Genomic DNA, 23,443 nt, shown 5'->3' with positions numbered 1-23,443 from the left:
TCTTCATCACATTGTTGAGTAAGAGAACTGCAGTCTCTTAAAGATTGGGACTTTGCCTTCAATTGTCTTTGGCCTTTAAAAAACCTGTTGTTCTGGTTCCGAGTCAAAAAACCCTCACATAAAGTTTTAATGGATTAGAAATTGTTTTAGTTACATTTGCTTCTTTAATTTTTACATGAATATCACTTTATTTCTGATAGTATTTCCCTTTAGCAACTCTGACTCTCACTGATTATCAAAGATGAACTTAACAGATCAAAATCATCTCATCAAAATCTAACAACCATGAACAGATGATGAAGCAGCAGCTGGTTTCCCAGAGAGTTTGATGGTTTCAGATGGAGAAGAAGAGAAACTCTGACTCTGAGTTGTTGCTGCTGCTGCTGGTGCTGCTGTTGTGGGGACTGCAGGGAGAAAAGATGATCTTATTAAAAGTCTTGGAGCCCATTTTGGTTCTACAATTTCTTAAGATGTGAGGATTAAACAGAATCACAACATCTTAGGGTAAATGTAATTTCTTCTTATTTTTATGATTGATTTGTCTTCATGAGTCACAGTTTGAAAATGTTGGTCTTTTAAAGTTGATTTGTTGAAAACTTGAAAACTCACCTTCAGTCACAGTAAGATTAAAATGATTATACTGAATTCCTTTCCATGTTTCTGAGCGGCACCGGTACCGCCCTGAGTCTGATGGTTTCAGATCTGTGATGCTCACATGCAGAAAATCAGTAGAAAATGTATATCTTCTTTCATATCTAATGTTGAATTTTCCTCTCTGATCTCTGTCTTCAGTTGTTTCAATGAGAATGTTTTGTCCTTCACAGGTTTCCTTGCAGAGGGACCTCTTTTTTCCTGAGTTGTCAAATTCACATCTAACTGTGATGCTTCCTCCTTCCTTTCCTCTGTAGGTTCCCACAGTTTCTCCATCCTGCAGAGCTGATGAGGAGAAAAACAGTCAGTAGTTACTGTAAGATTATAATACAGTGGAAATATAGTTATAAATTAACTTGTATGTCTTAGAATAACTTTAAATTTAAGCCAGTGTCTCAAATTAATTAAGCAAAATTATCTAAATAACTGGATTAACAATGTTTTGGTGCCTTTATAAAAAAAAAATCTCCATTGAAAAAGATTGTAAATTAAAACTTTGGTGAAACAAATCAAATATCTTCCTCTGCTTTGAGTCATTAAGGAGGGTGTGAATGTTGCTGCACTCAGGGAGTTACTTCTGCACTGATGAATCTACAGTTCTCCAGAGCAAAGCAAATGATTCTGAGCTCCATAGGAGTTAGTTTTGTTTTATCATTTCTATATTTCTGTTTTTGCATGAAAACATTCAGTTTAGATTTTGTAGTTTAAATCTTCAGCTTATTTAACCACAAATCAACAGAAAGTAAGACATGAAACTAAAGCAAAAGTCAAAGTTATTAAATTTGTCAAACAACTTGAAACTGTGAGGAACTGAAAGGATGAAGGACTGAGAGCAGAGAAACTGATATAAATAAAATAATGTACTCACTGAGGAAGAAGAGGCAGAGCAGAGAGAGACAGACCTTCATCCTGAGCTGCTGATGGTTTCTAACTCTGCTTCTCTTCCTGCTTCACTGATAAACCAGGAACTTCTCTGCAGGATGCAGTTCCTCCTCTGAACACCAGAGGGCATTACTACTTTTAGTGCAGAGAACGTTTTTGTCCGAGCCTTTGAATAACGGCTCATTAGAAGAAACTACATCTGAAGTTCTTAAGACTGTAAAGTTTAATCAAATATTAAAATACCTGTAAATTCATACATAAAGACTGATTTGTTCCATTGCAAAACAATAAAAAAATCTATTTTGTTTCAAGAACAATATACTGTCACCTGAAATGTTTCTGTTAATTAACTTAAAGTTTAAGTCCTGCCAAAGTTTTAGTTTAATTTATTTTTTTTTCCATTTATCTCAGTAAAATACACAAACAACCCTCAACACTTTGTAGAGAGAGAAGCAGAAAGCTCAGAGCTGAAATGAAGTCTCCACTGAAATAATGACAATAAACAATAATAAAATATAATATAGAAAGTACAGCAATGACATAATGTCAATATGTATCATATACAAAATGTATCATATGCAAAAAAAAAACAGTTTATAAATGAATAGTATTAAATACATGCATATGAATCTTGTACGTTGAATTACGAGAAAATTAATGCATGAAAAATAAGTTTATCATAAAATGCTTACAGTCCAGAGAATGGTCCTTCAAACATTTTCTGTCACATTCAGTTGAGGACAGTTTTTAGCCAAGTGGCAAAACCTGTTCCATATTTTTGCTCCTCTTTAGAGTATAAAAACTTTCCTTTACATTTGATTTTTGATTATTTTTGTCATGAAAAGTTGAGTCCAAATATTCCTCAACTCAGAGTTTAGTTCAGGAATAAACTGAAAATATTTCATCAGCAGATGATTTGTTCTGTCTGATTTTCTTCCTCTCTGGGTTGATCTGCAAGAAGACAAAGAAGAAAAAGACGAAGAAATGTTTTATCACTGAGACAATTCTATAAAATAAAAATATATATATATTCAGACTCACCTGAGAGACGGCAGCGTACTCTGTTTCCACAGCAGGATCTGAAAAACATTCAGATCAGAGAGATGAAACTTCTCTTTTACAGAGACTAAGATACTTTCCAGAAACTAAGAAAAGTCCTGGAAAACTTGTCCAGTATTAAGCTGATGTGCATTAGAGTTCCTTAACCATAACTATCCCAAATTACTGTCTATTATTTACAGGACATTGTCTAATACCAGAGCGTGGTTGTCCTGTTTGACTGACAGTCCCTGGTTGTGGTGTTTCTGGGGTTGGTGCTTCTCGCTGTGTCCTGCTGGACGAACGGTGGATTTGCATTTCGGTTGGCCCTCCTTTTTGGGTCTGGTATGACTTGTTAGCTGCCTTGGTGGTGCGTTTTGTTGTTTTGTTTGACTGATTGTAGCTGTGGTCCAGTGTTGGACCAACACTGGATGTTTGGTGTGCTCTTGTTGCAGATGTTCTGCTAGTTGAGCTGATTTGATCCCAGTTGGTTCTTCTCATTGGGATTCAGCTGCTTCCTTGGTCTGTATGCTGGGTTTGGGACTGGAGGTCAGAATTTAGAGGTTTGGTTCTGGATGGGTGGGGATACTGATTCCAGTTCCAGTGGTTCTTGGGGCTTCCTCCCTCGGTGGATCTCCACTATTCATGCAGGGGCATGGAGTGCAGGTTCATCGGTGATACACACACATACATATTGACCCTTTGCATGTAACGTCTCTTTCTTCGACCCTCTCCATCATGATGGACATCAAAAACAACCTATGCGCTCCTATAAAGCTTGTAAAAAAGCTCATATGTGGTAGTCTAATATTGCTTTGATTTAGTTGATTTCGCTGTAAAAATATAGAGCCATATATAGAGAGTCAGAGCTGCGAGGTCGGCTGCACAAACAGAAAAGGGTGAAAACCGACCCTGTCGTTTTATTGTATAACTTTTAACGAGGAAAGATGCAGTGACAACCTTTTTCTGCACATTTCTGCCTTTCTCTTCCTCTTTCTTTGCCATTACATTTGAAATAAACCAAATCAATTCCTAATCAAGTTTTTTTTTATATTTAGATGTCATAGCAAAGCTATGATGCTCCACTTGTGAGAGTTAGACTGAGCACGTTGGGCACAGCTGCCCAACACACTCCGTTGAAACATTAGATAACTTAAATGTTCATAAATAATTTCTTGTTTCTGTAAAGTTGTTGCTGAATTGTTAATTGCTAATCTAAGTTTTAGATGGGCACTTTGTTTGTTATAGCCTCCTTTGGCGAGCCATAGAAGGCTGACCAACACTGAAGAAGAAGAAAACAAGAAAGAAGTTTTCATGTTTGACAAGAGATTTGGTATAAATGTAGTTTTTTTTTCATTAAGAGAGGACAACAGTTTTTGTGTTTTCTCACCTTTGCTTTTCATGGTCCTCCTCTTCCAGTTGAAAATCACCAAAGGTGTTGATAACAAGATGATCTTGGCAACCAGAGTCAAAACCAGATAAAGCTGCAAACCTTCAGGGGTTTTAACAAGAGAACAGCCTGATTATCAGGAAAAAGTGGAAAATGTGGAGCAACTGATCCAAAAGCTGATGATATTCATCTTTGTTGCTATTTGCAAACCCAGTAATCAGATGTTGGTGTTGCACATCCCTTTGGCTCAGAGGTGAAACAAGATAAATGCTCTGTTTTGCAGTGTAAGCTGTGCTTGTACAATATATTGGATATCAACATAAAGCGCTCAGTGTGACACTTATAACAGTGACAATGAAGGGCAAATAATAGCACATGTGGTGTTGCAAAGGAAACAAAAAGTGATGTCATTCTTCATGAAGAACGTTGTAAAAAATAAGCATAATGACTCACCGCTGGTAATCAACTCTAACTTCAATCTTTCACTGCTAAGAACTTTGTAATAATTTCATCTGATTAAAACCAGATCGATCATAGATGAGATGTAATCTAAAATATTCAACGTGCTGAAAAATGATTTTGAACTTCAGTAAAACAATGAACAAACAAATTCGTTTTTGTAAAACTGGTGTCAATTTGCGGTTGGCAGCTATATTCACTTAGCTCATTAGTTGTTCTGGTTTTAGTTGGTTTTTTTAAATTATGCTGGAAATTTAGGCCCAACTAAAACTGCCATTTATTGAAATTTGACAGAATGTAGAGCATTAGAAATAGTCAGTACAAATTAAAAGATATGCAGACAATAAGGTGATAATTCAGTTATTTAAAAAAAGAGTTATTATGTGTATCTATTGACTTAATCAATGTATAATCTATGCATATAAGATGACCACCAGGACTCCTTACAGGAGTAAAATAAGTTAAAAAACAAACATGGGAGTTTTTCCTCTCCACCATGGCTACATGCTCAGAATGTGTGATCCAAAAATTGTATTCAAGGACGGGTAGCACTACCTCAACATATTTTTCCTCAAGTAAAAGTAAAAACTTATTTGGTAAAAAGTCTGCTGAGTAACTGATAAAATTTTCAATCACTTAATATTCAAAATAAATTCATAATCAGATGGACCAAAGTATTGACAAAAATGTTAATAATTCATATACGTAGCAAAAAATAAAATCGAGCAAAAGAAATTTTTCCAAATCAGTTTCTTTCAATATGAAACCTCTGACACTGTAATAAAAACTGAAGGTCTGTGTCTGGTGAATTTTTGGTTAAACATGGTTGATTTTCATTCAGTGGGTAGAAAATACAGATGTTTTACTCAAATAAGAAAAGAGTTACTTCATAATAAAATTACTCAAGTAAAAGTAAAAAGTACAGCGTAGTAAAAATACTCCTAAAAGTTAATGTTTTCAAAAGATTTACTCAGGTAAGTGAAACTGACTAAATGTAGCTAGTTGCTGCCAAACTCTGCCAAGAAGGGACTCAACATTTGTGTTAATGTTGCTGCTGCTGTGCTGCAGAAGATATGAAAGTTGCTGCCATGATTTTTAATGACCTATTTTGTGAACAAACTTATTCACATGTGATTTTAATTTAATTTCTTGTTTAAGAAAAACACCACATTTGCAAAATTGTGTTTTTTTTTTTCATTACTAGAACCTCATCAAAAATTTGTGGACTTTTGTAATGGAAACACAGCTACAGAGCTAACTTTTCTTTCAGAGACATGCAGTAACATTTTAAGGAGAATACTCACCTTCAGTCACAACGAGTTCAAAGTTCTCATGCGGACCGTCCAAACCACACCGGTACCGTCCTGAGTCAGACTGTTTCAGCTCGTTGATGCTCACATGCAGAATGACAGATGAGAAATATCCTCTATTTTCATACTCAATGCTGAATCTGCCTTTCTGAACTCTGTCTGCTGTTGTTTCAATCAGGATATTCTTTCCGTCACAGTTTTCCTTACAGAAGATCCTCTTGCTTCCTCCAGGAAGCAGTAAACATCCGACTGTGATGTTTTCTCCTTCCATTCTTGTATACGTTTTTCCAGCATCTCCATCCTGCAGAGCAACTGAGAAGATAATTACTGTAAAATTCACCAACTTGAAGAGAAAATGTCTGCTACGAACTTAACTAAAGGTGTGGAAATAAATCAGCTTTGATTCCAATGATTTTGGATAATTTACTAAGGATCAGTTTAACTTCACAACCTTCTGGTTTCTTTGTTCCACCTGGTTAAGTCTCCAACTGAGAAGCAAATCAAACCTTGTTGAAAAACTAAAAACTTAACATGTTATAGTCGTTTACTTTATTTTTCATCTTTGAAGAGCCCAGCTCTGGTCTGCAGATCAAAGCTTCACCTTTGTCTGTGGTGAAGCTTTGCGTCTTGCTGCACTTGGTGGTTTCTGTTTATGTTCCTCTTAAGCTTCTTTAAAAATGAAGTAACCAAATGCTTCCTCTGTTTCTTTGACTGATCTAAGAGTTCAGAAAAACTGCAAGACGTCCAAATCAACAGATTCTGACCTCTATAAGTTAAGACTGAGCATTTTGTTTACTTGGTTAGTTTTCTGTTTTGGTGCTGAAATAATCTGATGTTGAACACAGAAAGGAAACTGCATTTGTGCAATAAAAAATGGGTGACTGGCAAATACATTTGTGATTTTAAGAACTTATAATAACTAAATTAACTTTAGAATGAAGCAAATTAGATCAACATCTTTTACCACAGAAACCAACAGAATACAAAAGATAAACAGTCATCTTAAAATTTTTCAGCAAGGTAGAAAAACCTCAAAATAAACTGAAAAGATGAAGGATTGAAACTGATATGAATAAAATAATATACTCACTGAGGAAGAAGAGGCAGATCAGAGAGAGACAGACCTTCATCCTGAGCTGCTGATGGTTTCTAACTCTGCTTCTCTTCCTGCTTCACTGATAAACCAGGAACTTCTCCTCAGAATGCAGTTCCTCCTCTGAACACCAGAGGACACTATTCTCCAACTTTTACCACAAAGTTAAAGTTTCTGAAGATTATTGCTGATCAGATGAAACAGTTTGCTTTTCATGTAGGACTACACTAAATGTTTTAATTAAATAAAATAGTTATATATTCAACCAACATTAAATTAGGTTAAAATGTTAATATTTTAGAACATTATTACATTAATTAGTTAACTGAGCCTCTAAACATCCAAACTGATGGTCAAGATGGAAACAGATGACTATTTATCACTTTATCACTATAAATATAGGTTTTAAAACATGGTTGTCTGCAATATTTAGGTAAAGATTTTAGAAATGCACAATCTAGATTTGTGTTACAAGTAATAAATATAATTTTTATTTTTGCAGGTTTCATTCTTTCATAAAAATTTAAATGATTCCATTTGGGTTATTTTCTTTTGTCTGATTTAAAGTGCAATGTGTCCCTAAAATCTGTCAAAGTCTAATTCCAACATGTGAAGTCGTGCTGAAATAAATAATACCAAAACGGCAAATAAACAGTTTTTATTATGTAATATAGAGATAAAATAGAAAGATTTCCAAATATAGTCATGTAAGAATGAAAACATACTTTATTAAATAGGAAATGTGAAAAAAATATTACTTTCTCAAAAAGAGCAGTAAAAGCAATACACTTAAGAATACCTCGCAAAAGTAAATTGATGTAAACACTTAAAATACATGACCACTTCTTTGACCACAGTTGGAAAAATAGCAAAAAGATGCATTTGCTTCATTGCAAAACTTGAAAAGCATCTTCAAAACAGAGAAAAAGAAAAACCTGAGAAATTTCATCATAAAGAACCAACATGTATCACATAGGCACAATAAATCAAACAACACAGGCAAAAATAAAAATGCAGAACATGAACACATTCACATGCTTAAAAGATGTTGAAAATAAACATTAAAATTGTTACAACACAACTTAGGTAACACTGAATAGAGGAACATATTTTAGCCAAGAAACAGAACTTATTTCACCATCTGGGTCCTGTACAAAACTATGCAATATGCTTGATTTTTTTATTATTTTATTTTTCTTCATCTGTACTTTGAGCTCTGATTGTTTCAGGGAGTTTAGTTCAGGAATAAACTGTAAATATTTTATCAGCGTTCTCAGTTTCCACAGCAGAATCTGAAAAACATTCAGATCAGAGAGATGAAACTTCTGATTTACAGACACAACTCATTACGTTTTCTCACCTGTGTTTCTCATGGCTCTCCTCTTGATGCAGAAAATCACCAAAGGTGTTGATAACAAGATGATCTTGATGACCAGAGACAGAATCACATAAAGCTGCCGACCTGCAGGGGGAGAAAACAAGAGAACAGCTTAGTTTGATCAGGACAAGGTGGAAAATGTCTCTTCTGATCCAACAGCTGATGATCTTCATCTTTGTTGCTGTTTGTAAATACAACCTTTAGATGTCGGCATTCATCTGAGATGAGAGAAGATGAATGTTCATTTATGCTGTCTAATCTGTGCTCAGCAGCGCAGTATAGAGGGGGAAAGTTATGACACTTCTAAGGGCCCTTGACCGACAGGGGGCCCTCCACAAAAAAATAAAAATAAATGTGAACAGAAATTTAAAAAAACTGGGGCCCTGTCAATTACTGTTATTGTGTTTTTGTTTTTTTGTTTTTTATAGCAGTAAAAATTAAAAGTTACCCCTCCCAGACCAAAAAGCACACATCTATATTTACACCGAACTCTCCCCATATCTGCGTTAAATGGTTCGTTCCTGCTTGGCGAACTTGACGCTAAGCTGTTTTCAGCAGCAAGAATGACTGTGGCAGTTACTATGCTGCTAAGGAAAATAATGAAGTCAAGTTTTCAAAAAAATGGAGAGATAAGAAAGAGAAAAAGACGAGTGTGAATCTGTAACACAGTTTTTCACCAAGAGGTGAGTAGACTGTGAGATAATCAACCATTCAGCAGAGTTTGCTTAGCTACAGACTACTGTTGCCTCCATAGCATTTAATGAATTAAGGAAAAGAAATACCAAGATATTCATAGATTTAACTTGTTCCTGTACCTCTTAACACACTTAACAGGTGAGTCAGTCAGCAGCAGCTGTAACCCCGATACCAGCATAACCTTTAACCCCTGTCCCATGAAAAAGGTGAGCAAAAGGTTCTTATTGGAGAACTAGGTTGTCCAATGACAACCTAGTTAGCATCATTCCAGGGAGTCTATAAGGATTTCTCTCTGTCTTTGCTCTTTTTACAATTACACAACAGAAACAATATATTTGTTGCTGACAGAAATTTAAACAATCTTTATAAAATGATAATAAAAAAACAGCCTCCTGTCTGGACTGCAGCCAGTCCACACAGTTTTACCTTGGCTTGCATTTAAATTACAGATATATGTTGCCACGTCCCTCCTGACCCGTCCTCTCCTAAGTGAAATTAAAACTGCAGTATGTAACTTTTATAAAAAAATATATTTTTTTACATATTTGTTGGAACTGTCATTGTGTTGTGACAGTATGTGACACATAATTTGTGAAAAAAATATTTCCTCTGCCTTCTCCCAGTGCTATCTAGACATAACCAATCAGAGGTGGCAGGTTTTAGCGCTGTCAATCACAATCTCATGTGGTGCTGCTCATCCCCTTGCTCTGCGCTATGCTGTAGCTAGCATAGCGCAGAGCTGTGCAGATTCAAACTGTGAATGCTCAGTTGAGTTAGCATAGCTACCAGTGACGGCAGATAAACGGTTTTCCTGTAATGATAAGTTGTTTCTCTGCCATTAGCACATTTAGCAGTGAGTGAATGAAGTTGATTAACAACACTAAGACCCTCCTACTGGTTCTGATTGGTTGTTTTTGGTCAGAACAGCGCATCACTTTAGCTAACAATAGTAGTTCAGGAAGGAGGTGAAGGAGATTGATTTTTTTCACAGGTTATCTAAACCAGTAACAGTACAGAGGCTGTTACAATAAATTCCACAGGAATTAAAAAAATGTTTAATTCTTTTGCTAAGATCATTGAAAATGGTCACAATACATGACAGAATATTAAATCATCAATTAATTTTATCGTATGTAAGACAATAATGAGATATTGCTCCATAAAACCTCAACAGTTCATGATATAAGAGTCAACTGGTTTTCTGGTCCAAGCCCATATCCCCCACAAAAAACAGAAATAATTTTAGTTACATTAGTTTCTGTAATTTTGTTTGTTTATTGACTGGTGAATGTTAAGCATTTTATTTTTAATAGTTTCTCTAGCATCTTTGAGATTCACCGATAAATTTGAACTTCGACATCTACGAACATGAACAGATGATGAACCTGAAGCTGCAGCTGGTTTATCAGAGAGTTTGATGGTTTCAGATGGAGAAGGAGAGAAACTCTGAGTTGATGAAGCTGCAGGTAGAAAAGTTGATCCTATAAAAGGTCTTGAAGTCCATTTTGGTTCTGAAGAATCTGAGGATGTGAGATAAAACAGAATCACAACTAAAGTTAAATTTACATCCTTCTCATTTTATGATCAATTTGTGTCTTCATTAGTCACAGTTTGAAGATGTTGATTTTAAAAGCTGATCTGTTGAAAATCTGAGCTAAATGTTTAAACCAGAAAACTCACCTTCAGTCACAAAGAGATTAAAATGATCATATAAAGTTCCATGAAAGGTTGTATCTGAGCGACACTGATACTGTCCTGAGTCTGATTTTTTCAGATCTGTGATGCTCACATGCAGAAAATCAGATTTAAAAATATTTCTTTCCTCATATCTGATGCTGAATCGTCCTCTCTGATCTCTGTCTTTAGTTGTTTGAATGAGAATGTTTCTTCCTTCACAGGTTTCCTTACAGACGAACCTTTTGGTTCCTGGGTAATCAAATTCACATCTAACTGTGATGCTTCCTCCTTCCTTTCCTCTGTAGGTTCCCACAGTTTCTCCATCCTGCAGAGCTGATGAGGAGAAAAACAGTCAGTAGTTACTGTAAGACTGAGCAGCTTGAGAAGAAAATATTTTCATAAATTTAACTGAACAGATTGTAGATTATAATACAGTGACAATATAGTCATAAATTAACTTGGATGTGTTATAACTTTTAGCTTAAGCCAGTGTGCCAAACTAAATCTGTTCAGTTAAATTATTTTATAAATTTAACTGAACAGATTGTAGATTATAATACAGTGGAAATGTAGTCATAAAGTAACTTGTATGTCTTTGAATAACTTTAAATTTAAGCTGGTGTCTCAAATTAATTAAGCAAAATTCTGTTAATAACTGGATTAACAATGTTTTGATTCCTTTATAGAAAAAAAAACTCCTTTAAAAAAGGTTTTAAATTAAATCTTTGGTAAAAGAAGTCAATCGTCGTTCTTACTTTGAGTCTTTAAGAAAGGTTTGAGTGTTGCTGCACTCGTTTTACTTCTGCTTTTATATTCCTCTTTATTTACATTGAAAATTGTGACACAAGAAGCTGTTTGCTCCGACTAGATAACTTCTAGAAAACCAACAGTTTTCCAAAGCAACAAACTCTGTCCTGTACGGGATATAAGTTTTAATTTTTATGTTACGATAAATGACTACATTCCTTTAGATGTTATAGTTTAGAGTCTAAGCTTTACAAAAGTGGCTTATTTCTTCACAAAATTAAGAGAAAGTAACAGATGAACCTGGGAGAAAAGTTAAACAAAGTTCAGTTTAAAACTGTTCAACAAAACTAAAAGGACATTAAACAGCTGTATATATCACTGACCAACATGTTTTACCACTGAAACCAACAGGATGCAACAGAGAAAACTACAACGAAATAGAGTCAGCTTCAAACTTTTCAACAATTTAAAAATTTTGTGAGGATCTGAAAGGATGAAGGACTGAAAGCAGAGAAACTGATATAAATAAAATGATGTACTCACTGAGGAAGAAGAGGCAGAGCAGAGTGGGACAGACCTTCATCCTGAGCTGCTGATGGTTTCTAACTCTGCTTCTCTTTCTGCTTCACTGATAAACCAGGAACTTCAGGATGCAGTTCCTCCTCTGAACACCAGAGGTCGCTCTCCGTTGTTAGAAGACTGGATTTCTTAAAACACAAATTGTTCTGCAGTTCAGATTTGTCCATTAATTAGAAACGGATGTTTCCATCAGAGACTAAAACTCTCCTGAGCAAAAATTTTAAAAAGCTGCAGCTTCAAGACAGAAAACATCGCACTGATCTTCAAACACACAACTTCATATAAGTGATAAACATTCATGACCTGGTAACCATAGAAACATCACATCACTGTTTACAGGTGAGGAAACATGACTAATTTATTTTTAAGCTGCAAGTTTCAGTTTAACACATTCAGTCAGTACTGATCAGAAACCAGGAAGCACAATTTAAACTGAAAAAAGAGTTTATCTTGTGTTACTATGAACTTTTGATGATCAGGAAAACTACAGTTTGTTCTGCAGAAATGTTTAGTTTCACAGCAAAATTACAGGAAATGCTGTATTTTCATCTTTTTTGGAAAAAAAGACAGAGAACACTACATTTATTTTCTGTCAAATTGTTAATTTACTCAGTCTTTCTATTCTATTCAGTCTATTGAATAGAATAGAAACAGTCTATTCATTTACACACACACACACAGACACACACACACACACACACATATATATATATTATATATAAATTTACCTAAACTATAAGGAGGAATCCACAATTACTTAGAAAAGTAAAAATAATTTAATGAGATATAAAATAAGAGATCAGAAACATTTAAATTAAAAAAGATGTAAATATTTGTCAAATTTTACACAAATACATCCATCTATATTAAAATAGAAGCAAAACAATTCACAGCAACATGTTAGCATTTAGCATTTAGTTTTACTGAACAACAACATCAACATTCAGAAACAAACATTTGGTTCTTCTGGAGTAACAAAAATTAAAGTCAGAACAAAGATGAGACCTAATTCAACTTAAATTATTAAATATAACCTGAAATAATGAGAAAAAATAAAAATGAAAAGAGAACTTTTGTTCATTTCTATTTGTTATTTTTTATAGATTTATGTTCTTGTGATCTGGAAACAGAAAATTACTGGCAGCAATTCTGAAACTATTTCTGTAGTTATATATAAATATAAATTACTATTTTAGAAAAATTAAAACCAGTAAACCTTAAGCAGTAAAAACAGAAGAGCTATTGCTGTAAACTAATGTTGGAGTAAAGAGCAGAATCATCGCTGCGGTTTGCAGAGTTCATCTGAATCTCTGAGTAGGTGACGTTTTCTGCACGACCACAGGGGGCGCTGTTGGCTGAAGTAGTGGCATCATTCAGGAAATGAACCTCAGAGTACTCTACTGCATCATATTTAGCCTGGAAGGAAACAAGCAGAAACATTTCAGTTTGCAACTTCATTTTTAATCATTTCCCTTCATGCTAAATACAACATATTAGTTTGTTAAACCATTGGAGACTTAATTTATTTTAATAAATCTGTGACAGTTTAGATTTTGGTTTGTTTACACTGAGATAAAAAGTGTTCGAAGCTGATTATAGAAGCAGAAAGTAGCCTTTAAAATCAATGAATTTGTGCTATTTTTTGGTCATGTGATAATTATCTTTTCTCAGTTTTAATTAACCAAATAAAGTAAAACATAGCAGATTTTTCAGAACAACACTTAATTATGATCATTAAGCCTTCCTTCTTTCTTTTCTTACCTTAGAGAAGTTGGCATACTCTGTTTCTTCTGGAGGACCTGAAAAAATGCAGATCAGTAAATATGACAATCAATTTTCCATTTTTTGCAACATTCTCAACCAGATGAAGTAAATATTGCTGCTTCCAGATTTTTTCGGTGTCATTGCTAAGATTTCTTTCATCTTTTGCTAGAAAAAGGAGCAAAGGTGTGTAGAGAACCTAAAAGTTGTACTCAAGTAGCTCTACTTCAACATATTTTTCCTCAAGTAAAAGTAAAAAGTACTTTGCAAAAAGTCTACATAAGTACTGATCAAATTATCAATCATTTAATATTTAAAAAATACATCATCAGACAAACCAAAATATAAAGTTAAATCAAAATGTTGATATTTTGAGGACAAAAATGACAATAATTCATATAAGTAACAAAAAACACAAAGTCAGTTTTTAAAAAAAAATAAACGTTTTCAAATCAGTTTCTTTCCTTATAAAACATATGAAACTTTAACCAAAACTGCAGGTGTGTGTCTGTTTCTGGTGAATTTTTGGTTAAAACATGTTTGTTTTTCACTCAGCAGAAAAAATCCAGAATTTCAACTCAAGTTAGAGTAGAAATACTTAAAAAATAAAATTACTCAAGTAAAGGTAAAAAGTACAGCATCGTAAAAAATACTCCTAAAAGTACATATTTTACAAAATATTTACTAAAGTAAATGTAATTGAGTAAATGTAAGTAGTACCCAACTATGAAAAGGAGCAGCAGATTTTCTTTCATAGAAAAACAGATAATAAATAGGAAATATGTGACTTAATGTTTGTTCCTCAGTGATGAAAAAGGGAGGTTAATGTTCTTCTCCTTTAGGGTTCTTATGAATATTGCAACATTTATGGTTCAAAACAGAAAGTGGATCGTTCTGTCCTTCAGTCGAGTTACAACGCTGTTTGACGTAGATAATTTAACCCAGTAAAGAAAAGCTGTGAGGCGCTGATCACTGAAATCAGATAAAACTTTGAGCTCCTCCAGAATGTTTCATATTTCACAATAAAAAAAGCTGCAGCTCAACGATCAGTTTTGAAACATTGTTGTGCAAAAGTGTTTCAGAAATGATGCAGCAACATGTTGAAACAAGAGCCGGTCTAAAAGTTTAATATTTCACTTCTGTACAAGATTCCAATAATTATGTGATTAATACTTTCTAAAAACCTGTGAACATGTAAAATAAGAAAGAAACAAATACATTTTTTCCATAACTGCAGAATTAGTTTTAGTAACAAGTTTGTTGAATTATTCCTGAAAAAATTTATTTTCATGAAAAAAATATATATATAGGCAAATTTTCTCTTCAGGATAAAGTTAAGATTTTATTAAATTGAATGTAATTCTTTTATAAATATTAATAAAATTATTGATCTTTGCATATAAAACTTAAGAATATTTACTTTAAATATGAATCATAACCCAGAATTATTCATACTGTTGTTAGACTCAAGTATAAAATAAATGTTTAATTACCAACATTTTTCATCTGACTGGAAGTAATATTAACATTTGGAGGAACCCAAAATCTGAAGGGAACTAAAGATTAGGGTGATGGTAGGGAGTTCTTCCATCTGTAATAATTTGGAAATCATCTATCTTGATCAGTGGAAACTTGCAAAAAGTTGCTCAGAAATTGTGAAAAGGGTTTGATCAAGAGATTAATATGTAAATATTTTTCAACATCCCAGTTTTATAATAAAATTTACCAGTTTTAAATCTTACAAAGCAAACTAAAAAAACAGGTAGAATGTAAATAGTTTTTAAACTTTAAATCCAAACCTGCGATGTGTATTAATAATTTATAGATTAGTTAGTTGTAATATTTTACCTTCATCCTGTAACTCACCTTTCTGTGGACCAAAGTTTTTCCTCTTGCAGAAAATCAGCATAGCTGCTGCTAACAAGACGATCAGGACGACCAGAACCAGACCCACATAAAGCAACGGATCTGCAGGGATGATTAAAGTTTATGAGTTTATTCTGAGTCAAAAAACTTCTAACATAAACGTCTTACAAGTTTCATGACTTTCAAAGTTTAAACATGTTTAATTTTGAATTCTGGGTCCTTTTTTTCTGTAGTGTTTTTCTGTAAAAGCTCTGAGTTTCACTTATAAATAAAACTGAACCTCAACAAATCCAAATCAACTCAACATCTGATAAACATGAACAGATGATGAACCTGAAGCTGCAGCTTTATTTTCAGAGGATTTGATGGTTCCAGATGGAGAAGGAGAGAAACTCTGACTCTGAGTTGCTGTTGTTGTTGTTGTTGTTGTTGTTGTTCTTATTGTTGTTGGTAGAAAAGTGGATCCTATAAAAGGTCTTGAAGTCCATTTTGGTTCTGAAGAATCTGAGGATGTGAGAATGAAACAATCATAACCACTGAGGTTAAAATTATATTCTTCCTGTTTTTATGAGTGATTTGTGTCATCATGAGTTTAAAGTTGATCTGTCGAAACCTAGAATAAAAATTTTAATTAAAAAAACTCACCTTCAGTCACAAAGAGATTAAAATGATCATATAAAGTTCCATGAAAGGTTGTATCTGAGCGACACTGATACCGTCCTGAGTCTGTTTTTTTCAGATTTGTGATGCTCACATGCAGAAAATCAGATTTAAAAATACTTCTTTCCTCATATCTGATGCTGAATCTTCCTTTCTCATCTTTGTCTTTAGTTGTTTGAATGAGAATGTTTCTTCCTTCACAGGTTTCCTTGCAGACGAACCTTTTGGTTCCTTTGTAACCAAATTCACATCTAACTGTGATGCTTCCTCCTTCCTTTCCTCTGTAGGTTCCCACAGTTTCTCCATCCTGCAGAGCTGATGAGGAGATAAACAGTCAGTAGTTACTGTAAGACTGAGCAGCTTGAGAAGAAAAAATATTTTCATAAATTTAACTGAACTGATGTAGATTATAACACAGTGAAAATATAGTCATAAATTAACTTGGATGTATTGTAACTTTCAGCTTAAGCCAGTGTGCCAAACTAATGACAAAATTCTGTTAATAACTGGATTAACAACCTTTTTGTTCTATAAAAAAATCTCCATCTTAAAAGGCTATAAATTAAAGCTTGGTGAAAAATCAACCATGTTTCTCTGCTTGGTTGATTTTTTGATGTTTCTGAGATCCAAGGAAGATCTCAGTGTTGCTGCACTCAGAGTTACTTCTGCTCTGATCTTCCTCTTCAGATATTTTAAAATGATGAAACTGTTTCCTCTGGTTTTTTTTTTTTTTTTTTTTTTTTTTGAACAGATGCGTTGTAGAAAACCTACAGTTTTCCAAAGTAACAGACTCAAAACTCTGTGCTGGGTGAGTTTTATCATTTTGCCATTGACATATTAATTTCTGTGTTTCAGTTTTTGAGTGACAATATTCAGAGTTTATATTCTGTGCTTCAAATAATCAGGTACTTAACCAGAAAACAGAAAGTTGAAAAGAGGAAAAGTCAAAGTTTTTAAATCTGTTCAACAATTTAAAACTCTATGATAAACTGTGAGGAACTGAAAGGATGAAGGACTGAGAGCAGATAAACTGATATAAATAAAATAATGTACTCACTGAGGAAGAAGAGGCAGAGCAGAGAGAGACAGACCTTCATCCTGAGCTGCTGATGGTTTCTAACTCTGCTTCTCTTCCTGTTTCACTGATAAACCAGGAACTGACCTGCACGATGCAGTTCCTCCGCTGACCACCAGAGGGCACTATCCTCTTAGACTTACTGCTAATGAATATAACTTTAACACAAAATATTTGCTTATTTGTATATTTTTATTAGAAAAATAATTATAACACAGTGATTAGATCATCTTTCAAACATATTTTGTAACATTCAATATAAAAAAAAAACATTTTTAGCCAAGTGCTAAAACTCCTTTATAATTTATAGAAAACTTTCCTGTATGTTCGACAATCGGTTATTTTGTTGTAAAAAATGAGACTATATGTTTTTCATCTGTACTTTAAGCTCATATTGTTTCAGAGAGTTTAGTTCAGGAAAAAACAAATTATTTCATCAGCAGATGAACTTTTCTGTCAGTCCTCTGTGATTCTTCCCTCTCTGGGTTGATCTGCAGGAAGAAGAAGAAGAAGAAGAGAAGTGTTTTATTAATTTATTTTTATGAAAAGAATTTAGAAACTAAAGAAACTCAGGTGTTTTATAAAGATTCAGACTCACCTGAGAGATGTCATCATACTCAGTTTCCACAGCAGAATCTGAAAAACGTTCAGATCAGAGAGATGAAACTTCTGATTCACAGATAACTCATTCTGTGTTTCCTCACCTTTGCTTTTCATGGCTCTCCTCTTCCTGCAGAAAATCACCAAAGGTGTTGAGAACAAGATGATCTTGATGACCAGAGACAGAAACATATAAAGCAACAGACCTGCAGAGAAGATAACAAGAGAACAGCCTGGTTTGATCAGGACAAAATGAAAATGTGGCTTTTCTGAGATAAAAGAAGGTAACAGACATTTTACCTTTGGGTTCAGGTGAAGTTCTGGTCTGTTTGGTAGTTTCATATGAAGATGAAGAGGAGGAAGAACTCAACCTTTGTGTTAATGTTACAGAAGATGATGTCACTAAAGTTGATGGAAAAGTCTTCAGGGTCCAGTTTGGTCCTGAAGTGTTTGAAGCTGTGAGAAATTAAACATTCATGACACCAGTGAAGATGTTTGTCTTTGTGAGTCTCAGTTTGAACATGTTGGATGATTTAATCAGTTAAAAGATTTAAGATTTAAACCCAGTTTGATGTCGATTGGATCAGAAGAAGCTGTCAGTGAGCAGAGTTTACTTTCAGAGACATAAAGGAACATTTTCAGGAGAGAAACTCACCTCCAGTCACATCCAGGTCAAAATCATCATATCGAGTCCAGGATTTATCCAGACCACATCGGTACCGTCCTGAATCTGACCGTTTCAGCTCCGAGATGCTCACATACACAGCAATAGATTCAGAACGATGCTTTTCATACTCGATGCTGTATCTGTCATGCTGAGCTCTGTCTTCTGTTGTTTCTATCAGAATATTTTCTCCTTCACAGATTTCCTTACAGAAAAATTTTGTGCTTCCAGGGAATATAAATGTCATAAGGTGGGGGTGTTGGTGGTGAGGAGAGAACGCTGAGAACCCAGGTAAAGTGATGATGATGAAGATTTTAATAATAAAGCTCACAGTCCAAAAAACAGGCAGCACGGCAGAGAGACAGGCACACAGCCAAATACCGGTAGCAACTGAATAAACCGGACTTCGTGCGAGCGAACACAACCCAGGACTTAGCAGTACGACTGGAGAGTGTAGACGGCAAACACTAGACAGACATAGATACTGACTACGACAAACGACAAGGACCCGACGAGGAACACAGACAACAGGAGGGTTTAAATACACACGGGGTAAACAAGGGAATGAGACACACCTGGGGAGCAATCAACGGGGAGGACAGGACAGAGACTCACAGGGAAACAGGACTGAACACAGAAAACTCAAATATAACCACACAGAAACACGGAACCTAACAGTACCCCCCCCTCAAGGGCGGATACCAGACGCCCACAAAAAAAAAATCCAAATAAACACAAAACAACCCAACAGGGTGGGTGGAGGGGCGACGGAAGGAGGGCAAGAGTCCATAGGAAAACAGTCCAACAAAAAACTACCCAACAGGGTGGGCGGAGAAGGCAACGACGGCAGGAGGGCTAGAGTCCAGAAAAAACAGTCCAAAACAAAGAAAACAACCCACCAGGGTGGGCGGGGAGGCGGGTCCGGCGGGCGTCGCCGGCGCAGGAACCGGAGTCCCGGAGGCGGGTCCGGCGGGCGTCGCCGGCGCAGGAAGCAGAGACGTGGAGGCGGGTCCGGCGGTCTCTTCCGCCGGCGTAGGAAGCAGAGACGTGGAGGCGGGTCCGGCGGTCTCTTCCGCCGGCGCAGGAAGCAGAGACGTGGAGGCGGGTCCGGCGGGCGGCGTCTCCGGCGCAGAAAGCCGAGACGTGGAGGCGGATCCGGCGGGCGGCGTCTCCGGCGCAGAAAGCCGAGACGTGGAGGCGGATCCGGCGGGCGGCGTCTCCGGCGCAGAAAGCCGAGACGTGGAGGCGGATCCGGCGGGCGGCGTCTCCGGCGCAGAAAGCCGAGACGTGGAGGCGGATCCGGCGGGCGGCGTCTCCGGCGCAGAAAGCCGAGACGTAGAGGCGGATCCGCAGGACCGGCAGGAAGGCCGGCTGGGGTCTCGGGGGGAGCAGACTCAGGAAACTCGGGCGGAGCAGACTCAGGAAACTCGGGCGGAGCAGACTCAGGAAACTCGGGCGGAGCAGACTCAGGAAACTCGGGCGGAGCAGACTCAGGAAACTCGGGCGGAGCAGACTCAGGAAACTCGGGCGGAGCAGACTCAGGAAACTCGGGCGGAGCAGACTCAGGAAACTCGGGCGGAGCAGACTCAGGAAACTCGGGCGGAGCAGACTCAGGAAACTCGGGCGGAGCAGACTCAGGAAACTCGGGCGGAGCAGACTCAGGAAACTCGGGCTCGGGGGAAGGCTGCGCTCCGGCAGCAGGCTCGGGGAGCTCTGGCTCGGGGGAAGGCTGCGCTCCGGCAGCAGGCTCGGGGAGCTCTGGCTCGGGGGAAGGCTGCGCTCCGGCAGCAGGCTCGGGGAGCTCTGGCTCGGGGGAAGGCTGCGCTCCGGCAGCAGGCTCGGGGAGCTCTGGCTCGGGGGAAGGCTGCGCTCCGGCAGCAGGCTCGGGGAGCTCTGGCTCGGGGGAAGGCTGCGCTCCGGCAGCAGGCTCGGGGAGCTCTGGCTCGGGGGAAGGCTGCGCTCCGGCAGCAGGCTCGGGGAGCTCTGGCTCGGGGGAAGGCTGCGCTCCGGCAGCAGGCTCGGGGAGCTCTGGCTCGGGGGAAGGCTGCGCTCCGGCAGCAGGCTCGGGGAGCTCTGGCTCGGGGGAAGGCTGCGCTCCGGCAGCAGGCTCGGGGAGCTCTGGCTCGGGGGAAGGCTGCGCTCCGGCAGCAGGCTCGGGGAGCTCGGGCGGCTGCGCTCCAGCAGCAGACTCGGGGAGCTCGGGCGGCTGCGCTCCAGCAGCAGACTCGGGGAGCTCGGGCGGCTGCGCTCCTGCAGCAGACTCGGGGAGCTCGGGCGGCTGCGCTCCTGCAGCAGACTCGGGGAGCTCGGGCGGCTGCGCTCCTGCAGCAGACTCGGGGAGCTCGGGCGGCTGCGCTCCTGCAGCAGACTCGGGGAGCTCGGGCGGCTGCGCTCCTGCAGCAGACTCGGGGAGCTCGGGCGGCTGCGCTCCGGCAGCAGACTCGGGGAGCTCGGGCGGCTGCGCTCCGGCAGCAGACTCGGGGAGCTCGGGCGGCTGCGCTCCGGCAGCAGACTCGGGGAGCTCGGGCGGCTGCGCTCCGGCAGCAGACTCGGGGAGCTCGGGCGGCTGCGCTCCGGCAGCAGACTCGGGGAGCTCGGGCGGCTGCGCTCCGGCAGCAGACTCGGGGAGCTCGGGCGGCTGCGCTCCGGCAGCAGACTCGGGGAGCTCGGGCGGCTGCGCTCCGGCAGCAGACTCGGGGAGCTCGGGCGGCTGCGCTCCGGCAGCAGACTCGGGGGACTTTGGAGCGGCCCACGCCACTAATCGTGCCGCCTGCCGCCCGGGCGCCAGCCTGGCTGCTTGGAACCCCATCACCATGGGGACTGTTGTGGCTGGAGACGGGCAGACGGAGGTGGCGGCTGGAGACGGGCGGACGGAGGTGGCTGGAGCGGATGCTGGAACTGGCGGAGGTCTGACAGGTGTGGTGAATATTTTCTTTGCAAGGAATTCTTCATGCATTTCTTGAATTAAGTCCTGCATGAACGGATCAGCGTGAAACATACTTGACAGATGCTGGAAATCCTCCTCATATTCTATGTTATAAATGTCCTTTGACTTGAGGAATGGGTAAACAGGTGGAGCTGTGGCGGTGGTTGCTGGGTCCATGTTGGCGTTCCTCACCGGTCTTGGTCGGGTCCTACTGTCATAAGGTGGGGGTGTTGGTGGTGAGGAGAGAACGCTGAGAACCCAGGTAAAGTGATGATGATGAAGATTTTAATAATAAAGCTCACAGTCCAAAAAACAGGCAGCACGGCAGAGAGACAGGCACACAGCCAAATACCGGTAGCAACTGAATAAACCGGACTTCGTGCGAGCGAACACAACCCAGGACTTAGCAGTACGACTGGAGAGTGTAGACGGCAAACACTAGACAGACATAGATACTGACTACGACAAACGACAAGGACCCGACGAGGAACACAGACAACAGGAGGGTTTAAATACACACGGGGTAAACAAGGGAATGAGACACACCTGGGGAGCAATCAACGGGGAGGACAGGACAGAGACTCACAGGGAAACAGGACTGAACACAGAAAACTCAAATATAACCACACAGAAACACGGAACCTAACAATAAATTTACATCCAAATGTGATGGTGGTTCCTTCTATTCCTCTAATGGTTCTCACAGCGTCTCCACCCTGCAGAGCTGCTGAGGAGATAAACAGTCAGTAATTACTGTGAGATTCATCAGCTTGAAGACAAAATATGTCTTATAAATTTAACTGAAGATGTGAAAATAAATTAACATTCTAATAATTCTAATAAATGGACAAAACATTTATTTAGCTCGACAACCTTCTGGTTTCTTTGTTCCAGCTGGTTCAATTTCCAACTGATAAGTAAATCAAAGCTTGTTGAAAAATGAAAAGATTAACAACATGTAGTCAGTATATATTATTTTATCTTTGATCTTTGTAGAAGCCAGCTCTCTAAATTTTAACATTGACTCTATAATGGAGTTTTTGTGTTGCAGCACTTTGTGGTTTTTCTTTATTCTCTTTTTTAGTTTCTTTTGAATAGAAGAAGAAAGGAGTCGCTTCCCTGTTTCTTTGATCTATGAGCTGAAGAAAACTGTTAGTTCTCTAAACTCTGAGTGAAAGACAAAAGTGAACATTTTGTTTATATAAGCCTGAATTTCAACAACTTTATGACTGTTAGTTTTCTGCTTTGTGCCAAAATAATCTGAATGTAGATGCAGAAAAGGAACTGCTCATTTGTGCAACATAGACAGTGGCTAGTTTGACATGAGACATTTTACAAGCTGAGGATAAATTAACTATCTATAGGATGAAGCCGTTTATTTTTAAACTGATCATCAACATATTTTACGACAGAGACCAGCAGAACACAACAGATAAAACTAGACAAACAGTCAGTTTAAAACTTTTCAACAAGTTAAACTCTCTGATAAACTGTGAGAAACTGGAAGTTTCTCTGGAAGCAGAGAAACTGATATAAATAAAATAATCTACTCACTGAGGAAGAAGAGGCAGATCAGAGAGAGACAGACCTTCATCCTGAGCTGCTGATGGTTTCTAACTCTGCTTCTCTTCCTGCTTCACTGATGAACCAGGAACTGCTCTGCACGATGCAGTAACTCCTCTGAACACCAGAGGGCACTACTACTTTTACTGCAGAGTTAAAGTTTCTGTAGGAGATTATTGCTGATCAGACCAAACAGTTGTAATTAATAGAGTTTCTGATTATTTTGATCATTTTAAATAATGTTTTATAACATGATTATTATATTTAGGTATATGTCTTAGAAATGTTCAATCTATTTTTGTATTCTAAGTTATGAAAATCATAATTTTTATGTTTGTAGGTTTCATTGTTTTATCCAAATCTAAATTATTCCAACTTGGATTTGATACTTTTGTCGTATTTAAGGTCCCATCCTCATATTTTTAATG

The 23,443-nt window shown here is 38.2% G+C and overlaps 3 protein-coding genes across 6 annotated transcripts; all 3 read right to left on the bottom strand.

The window, feature by feature from the left end:
- Window positions 1-1,738: 1,738 nt before the first annotated feature.
- LOC148158394 (uncharacterized) lies at window positions 1,739-6,898 on the bottom strand. Its single transcript, XM_088007121.1, has 5 exons — window positions 6,821-6,898; window positions 5,725-6,042; window positions 3,962-4,063; window positions 2,575-2,612; window positions 1,739-2,484 (listed from the first exon to the last, which is right to left on the bottom strand). Exons 1-5 carry the CDS (start codon window positions 6,858-6,860, stop codon window positions 2,413-2,415), a joined length of 570 nt encoding a protein of 189 aa, XP_087863247.1. The 5' UTR covers window positions 6,861-6,898; the 3' UTR covers window positions 1,739-2,412.
- A 568-nt stretch (window positions 6,899-7,466) lies between these two features.
- Window positions 7,467-12,167, bottom strand: LOC148158393 (uncharacterized). The gene is made up of 5 exons (XM_088007119.1): window positions 11,865-12,167; window positions 10,578-10,907; window positions 10,283-10,417; window positions 8,184-8,285; window positions 7,467-8,115 (listed from the first exon to the last, which is right to left on the bottom strand). Exons 1-5 carry the CDS (start codon window positions 11,902-11,904, stop codon window positions 8,063-8,065), a joined length of 660 nt encoding a protein of 219 aa, XP_087863245.1. The 5' UTR covers window positions 11,905-12,167; the 3' UTR covers window positions 7,467-8,062.
- Window positions 12,168-12,232: 65 nt separating this feature from the next.
- Window positions 12,233-23,437, bottom strand: LOC106932962 (uncharacterized). Of its 4 annotated transcripts, none has more exons than XM_088007111.1 (7): window positions 23,007-23,416; window positions 22,107-22,179; window positions 18,518-18,768; window positions 18,163-18,318; window positions 17,967-18,068; window positions 17,861-17,898; window positions 17,436-17,753 (listed from the first exon to the last, which is right to left on the bottom strand). In XM_088007111.1, the coding sequence occupies exons 1-7, from the start codon at window positions 23,044-23,046 to the stop codon at window positions 17,691-17,693; spliced, it is 723 nt and encodes a 240-aa protein (XP_087863237.1). In that variant the 5' UTR covers window positions 23,047-23,416; the 3' UTR covers window positions 17,436-17,690. The 4 variants fall into 4 exon arrangements, with proteins under 4 accessions (XP_087863236.1, XP_087863235.1, XP_087863237.1 ...); XM_088007112.1 differs by having other exon boundaries at window positions 22,107-22,176; XM_088007110.1 differs by lacking the exons at window positions 17,436-17,753; window positions 17,861-17,898; window positions 17,967-18,068; ... (1 more) ...; window positions 18,518-18,768; window positions 22,107-22,179 and adding exons at window positions 12,233-13,316; window positions 13,662-13,699; window positions 15,528-15,629; window positions 15,861-16,031; window positions 16,173-16,502 and having other exon boundaries at window positions 23,007-23,437.
- Between the last annotated feature and the right edge of the window lie 6 nt (window positions 23,438-23,443).

This window comes from Poecilia mexicana, unplaced genomic scaffold (assembly GCF_051168715.1).
Source record: "Poecilia mexicana isolate PSO_F unplaced genomic scaffold, ASM5116871v1 scaffold_7, whole genome shotgun sequence".
NCBI classification, from domain to species: Eukaryota; Metazoa; Chordata; class Actinopteri; order Cyprinodontiformes; family Poeciliidae; genus Poecilia; species Poecilia mexicana.
This window is presented reverse-complemented; position numbering and strand designations above follow the sequence as displayed.

Bases quoted from the DNA above. Each gene is read 5' to 3' on its own strand.
- LOC148158394 (XM_088007121.1), bottom strand. From the start codon at position 6,860: ATGAAGGTCTGTCTCTCTCTGATCTGCCTCTTCTTCCTCA. The intron at 6,043-6,820 runs GTGAGTATATTA...TTATCTTCTCAG, and splicing joins GATCTGCCTCTTCTTCCTCA to TTGCTCTGCAGGATGGAGAT. The intron at 2,485-2,574 runs GTGAGTCTGAAT...GTCTTCTTGCAG, and splicing joins AGTACGCTGCCGTCTCTCAG to ATCAACCCAGAGAGGAAGAA.
- LOC148158393 (XM_088007119.1), bottom strand. From the start codon at position 11,904: ATGAAGGTCTGTCCCACTCTGCTCTGCCTCTTCTTCCTCA. The intron at 10,418-10,577 runs GTGAGTTTTCTG...TCACATCCTCAG, and splicing joins TAATCTCTTTGTGACTGAAG to ATTCTTCAGAACCAAAATGG. The intron at 8,116-8,183 runs GTGAGAAAACGT...AATGTTTTTCAG, and splicing joins GAGAGCCATGAGAAACACAG to ATTCTGCTGTGGAAACTGAG.
- LOC106932962 (XM_088007110.1), bottom strand. From the start codon at position 23,046: ATGAAGGTCTGTCTCTCTCTGATCTGCCTCTTCTTCCTCA. The intron at 15,630-15,860 runs GTTCATCATCTG...TCATCCCTGCAG, and splicing joins AAATAAAGCTGCAGCTTCAG to ATCCGTTGCTTTATGTGGGT. The intron at 13,700-15,527 runs GTGAGTTACAGG...GCATTTTTTCAG, and splicing joins AAACTTTGGTCCACAGAAAG to GTCCTCCAGAAGAAACAGAG.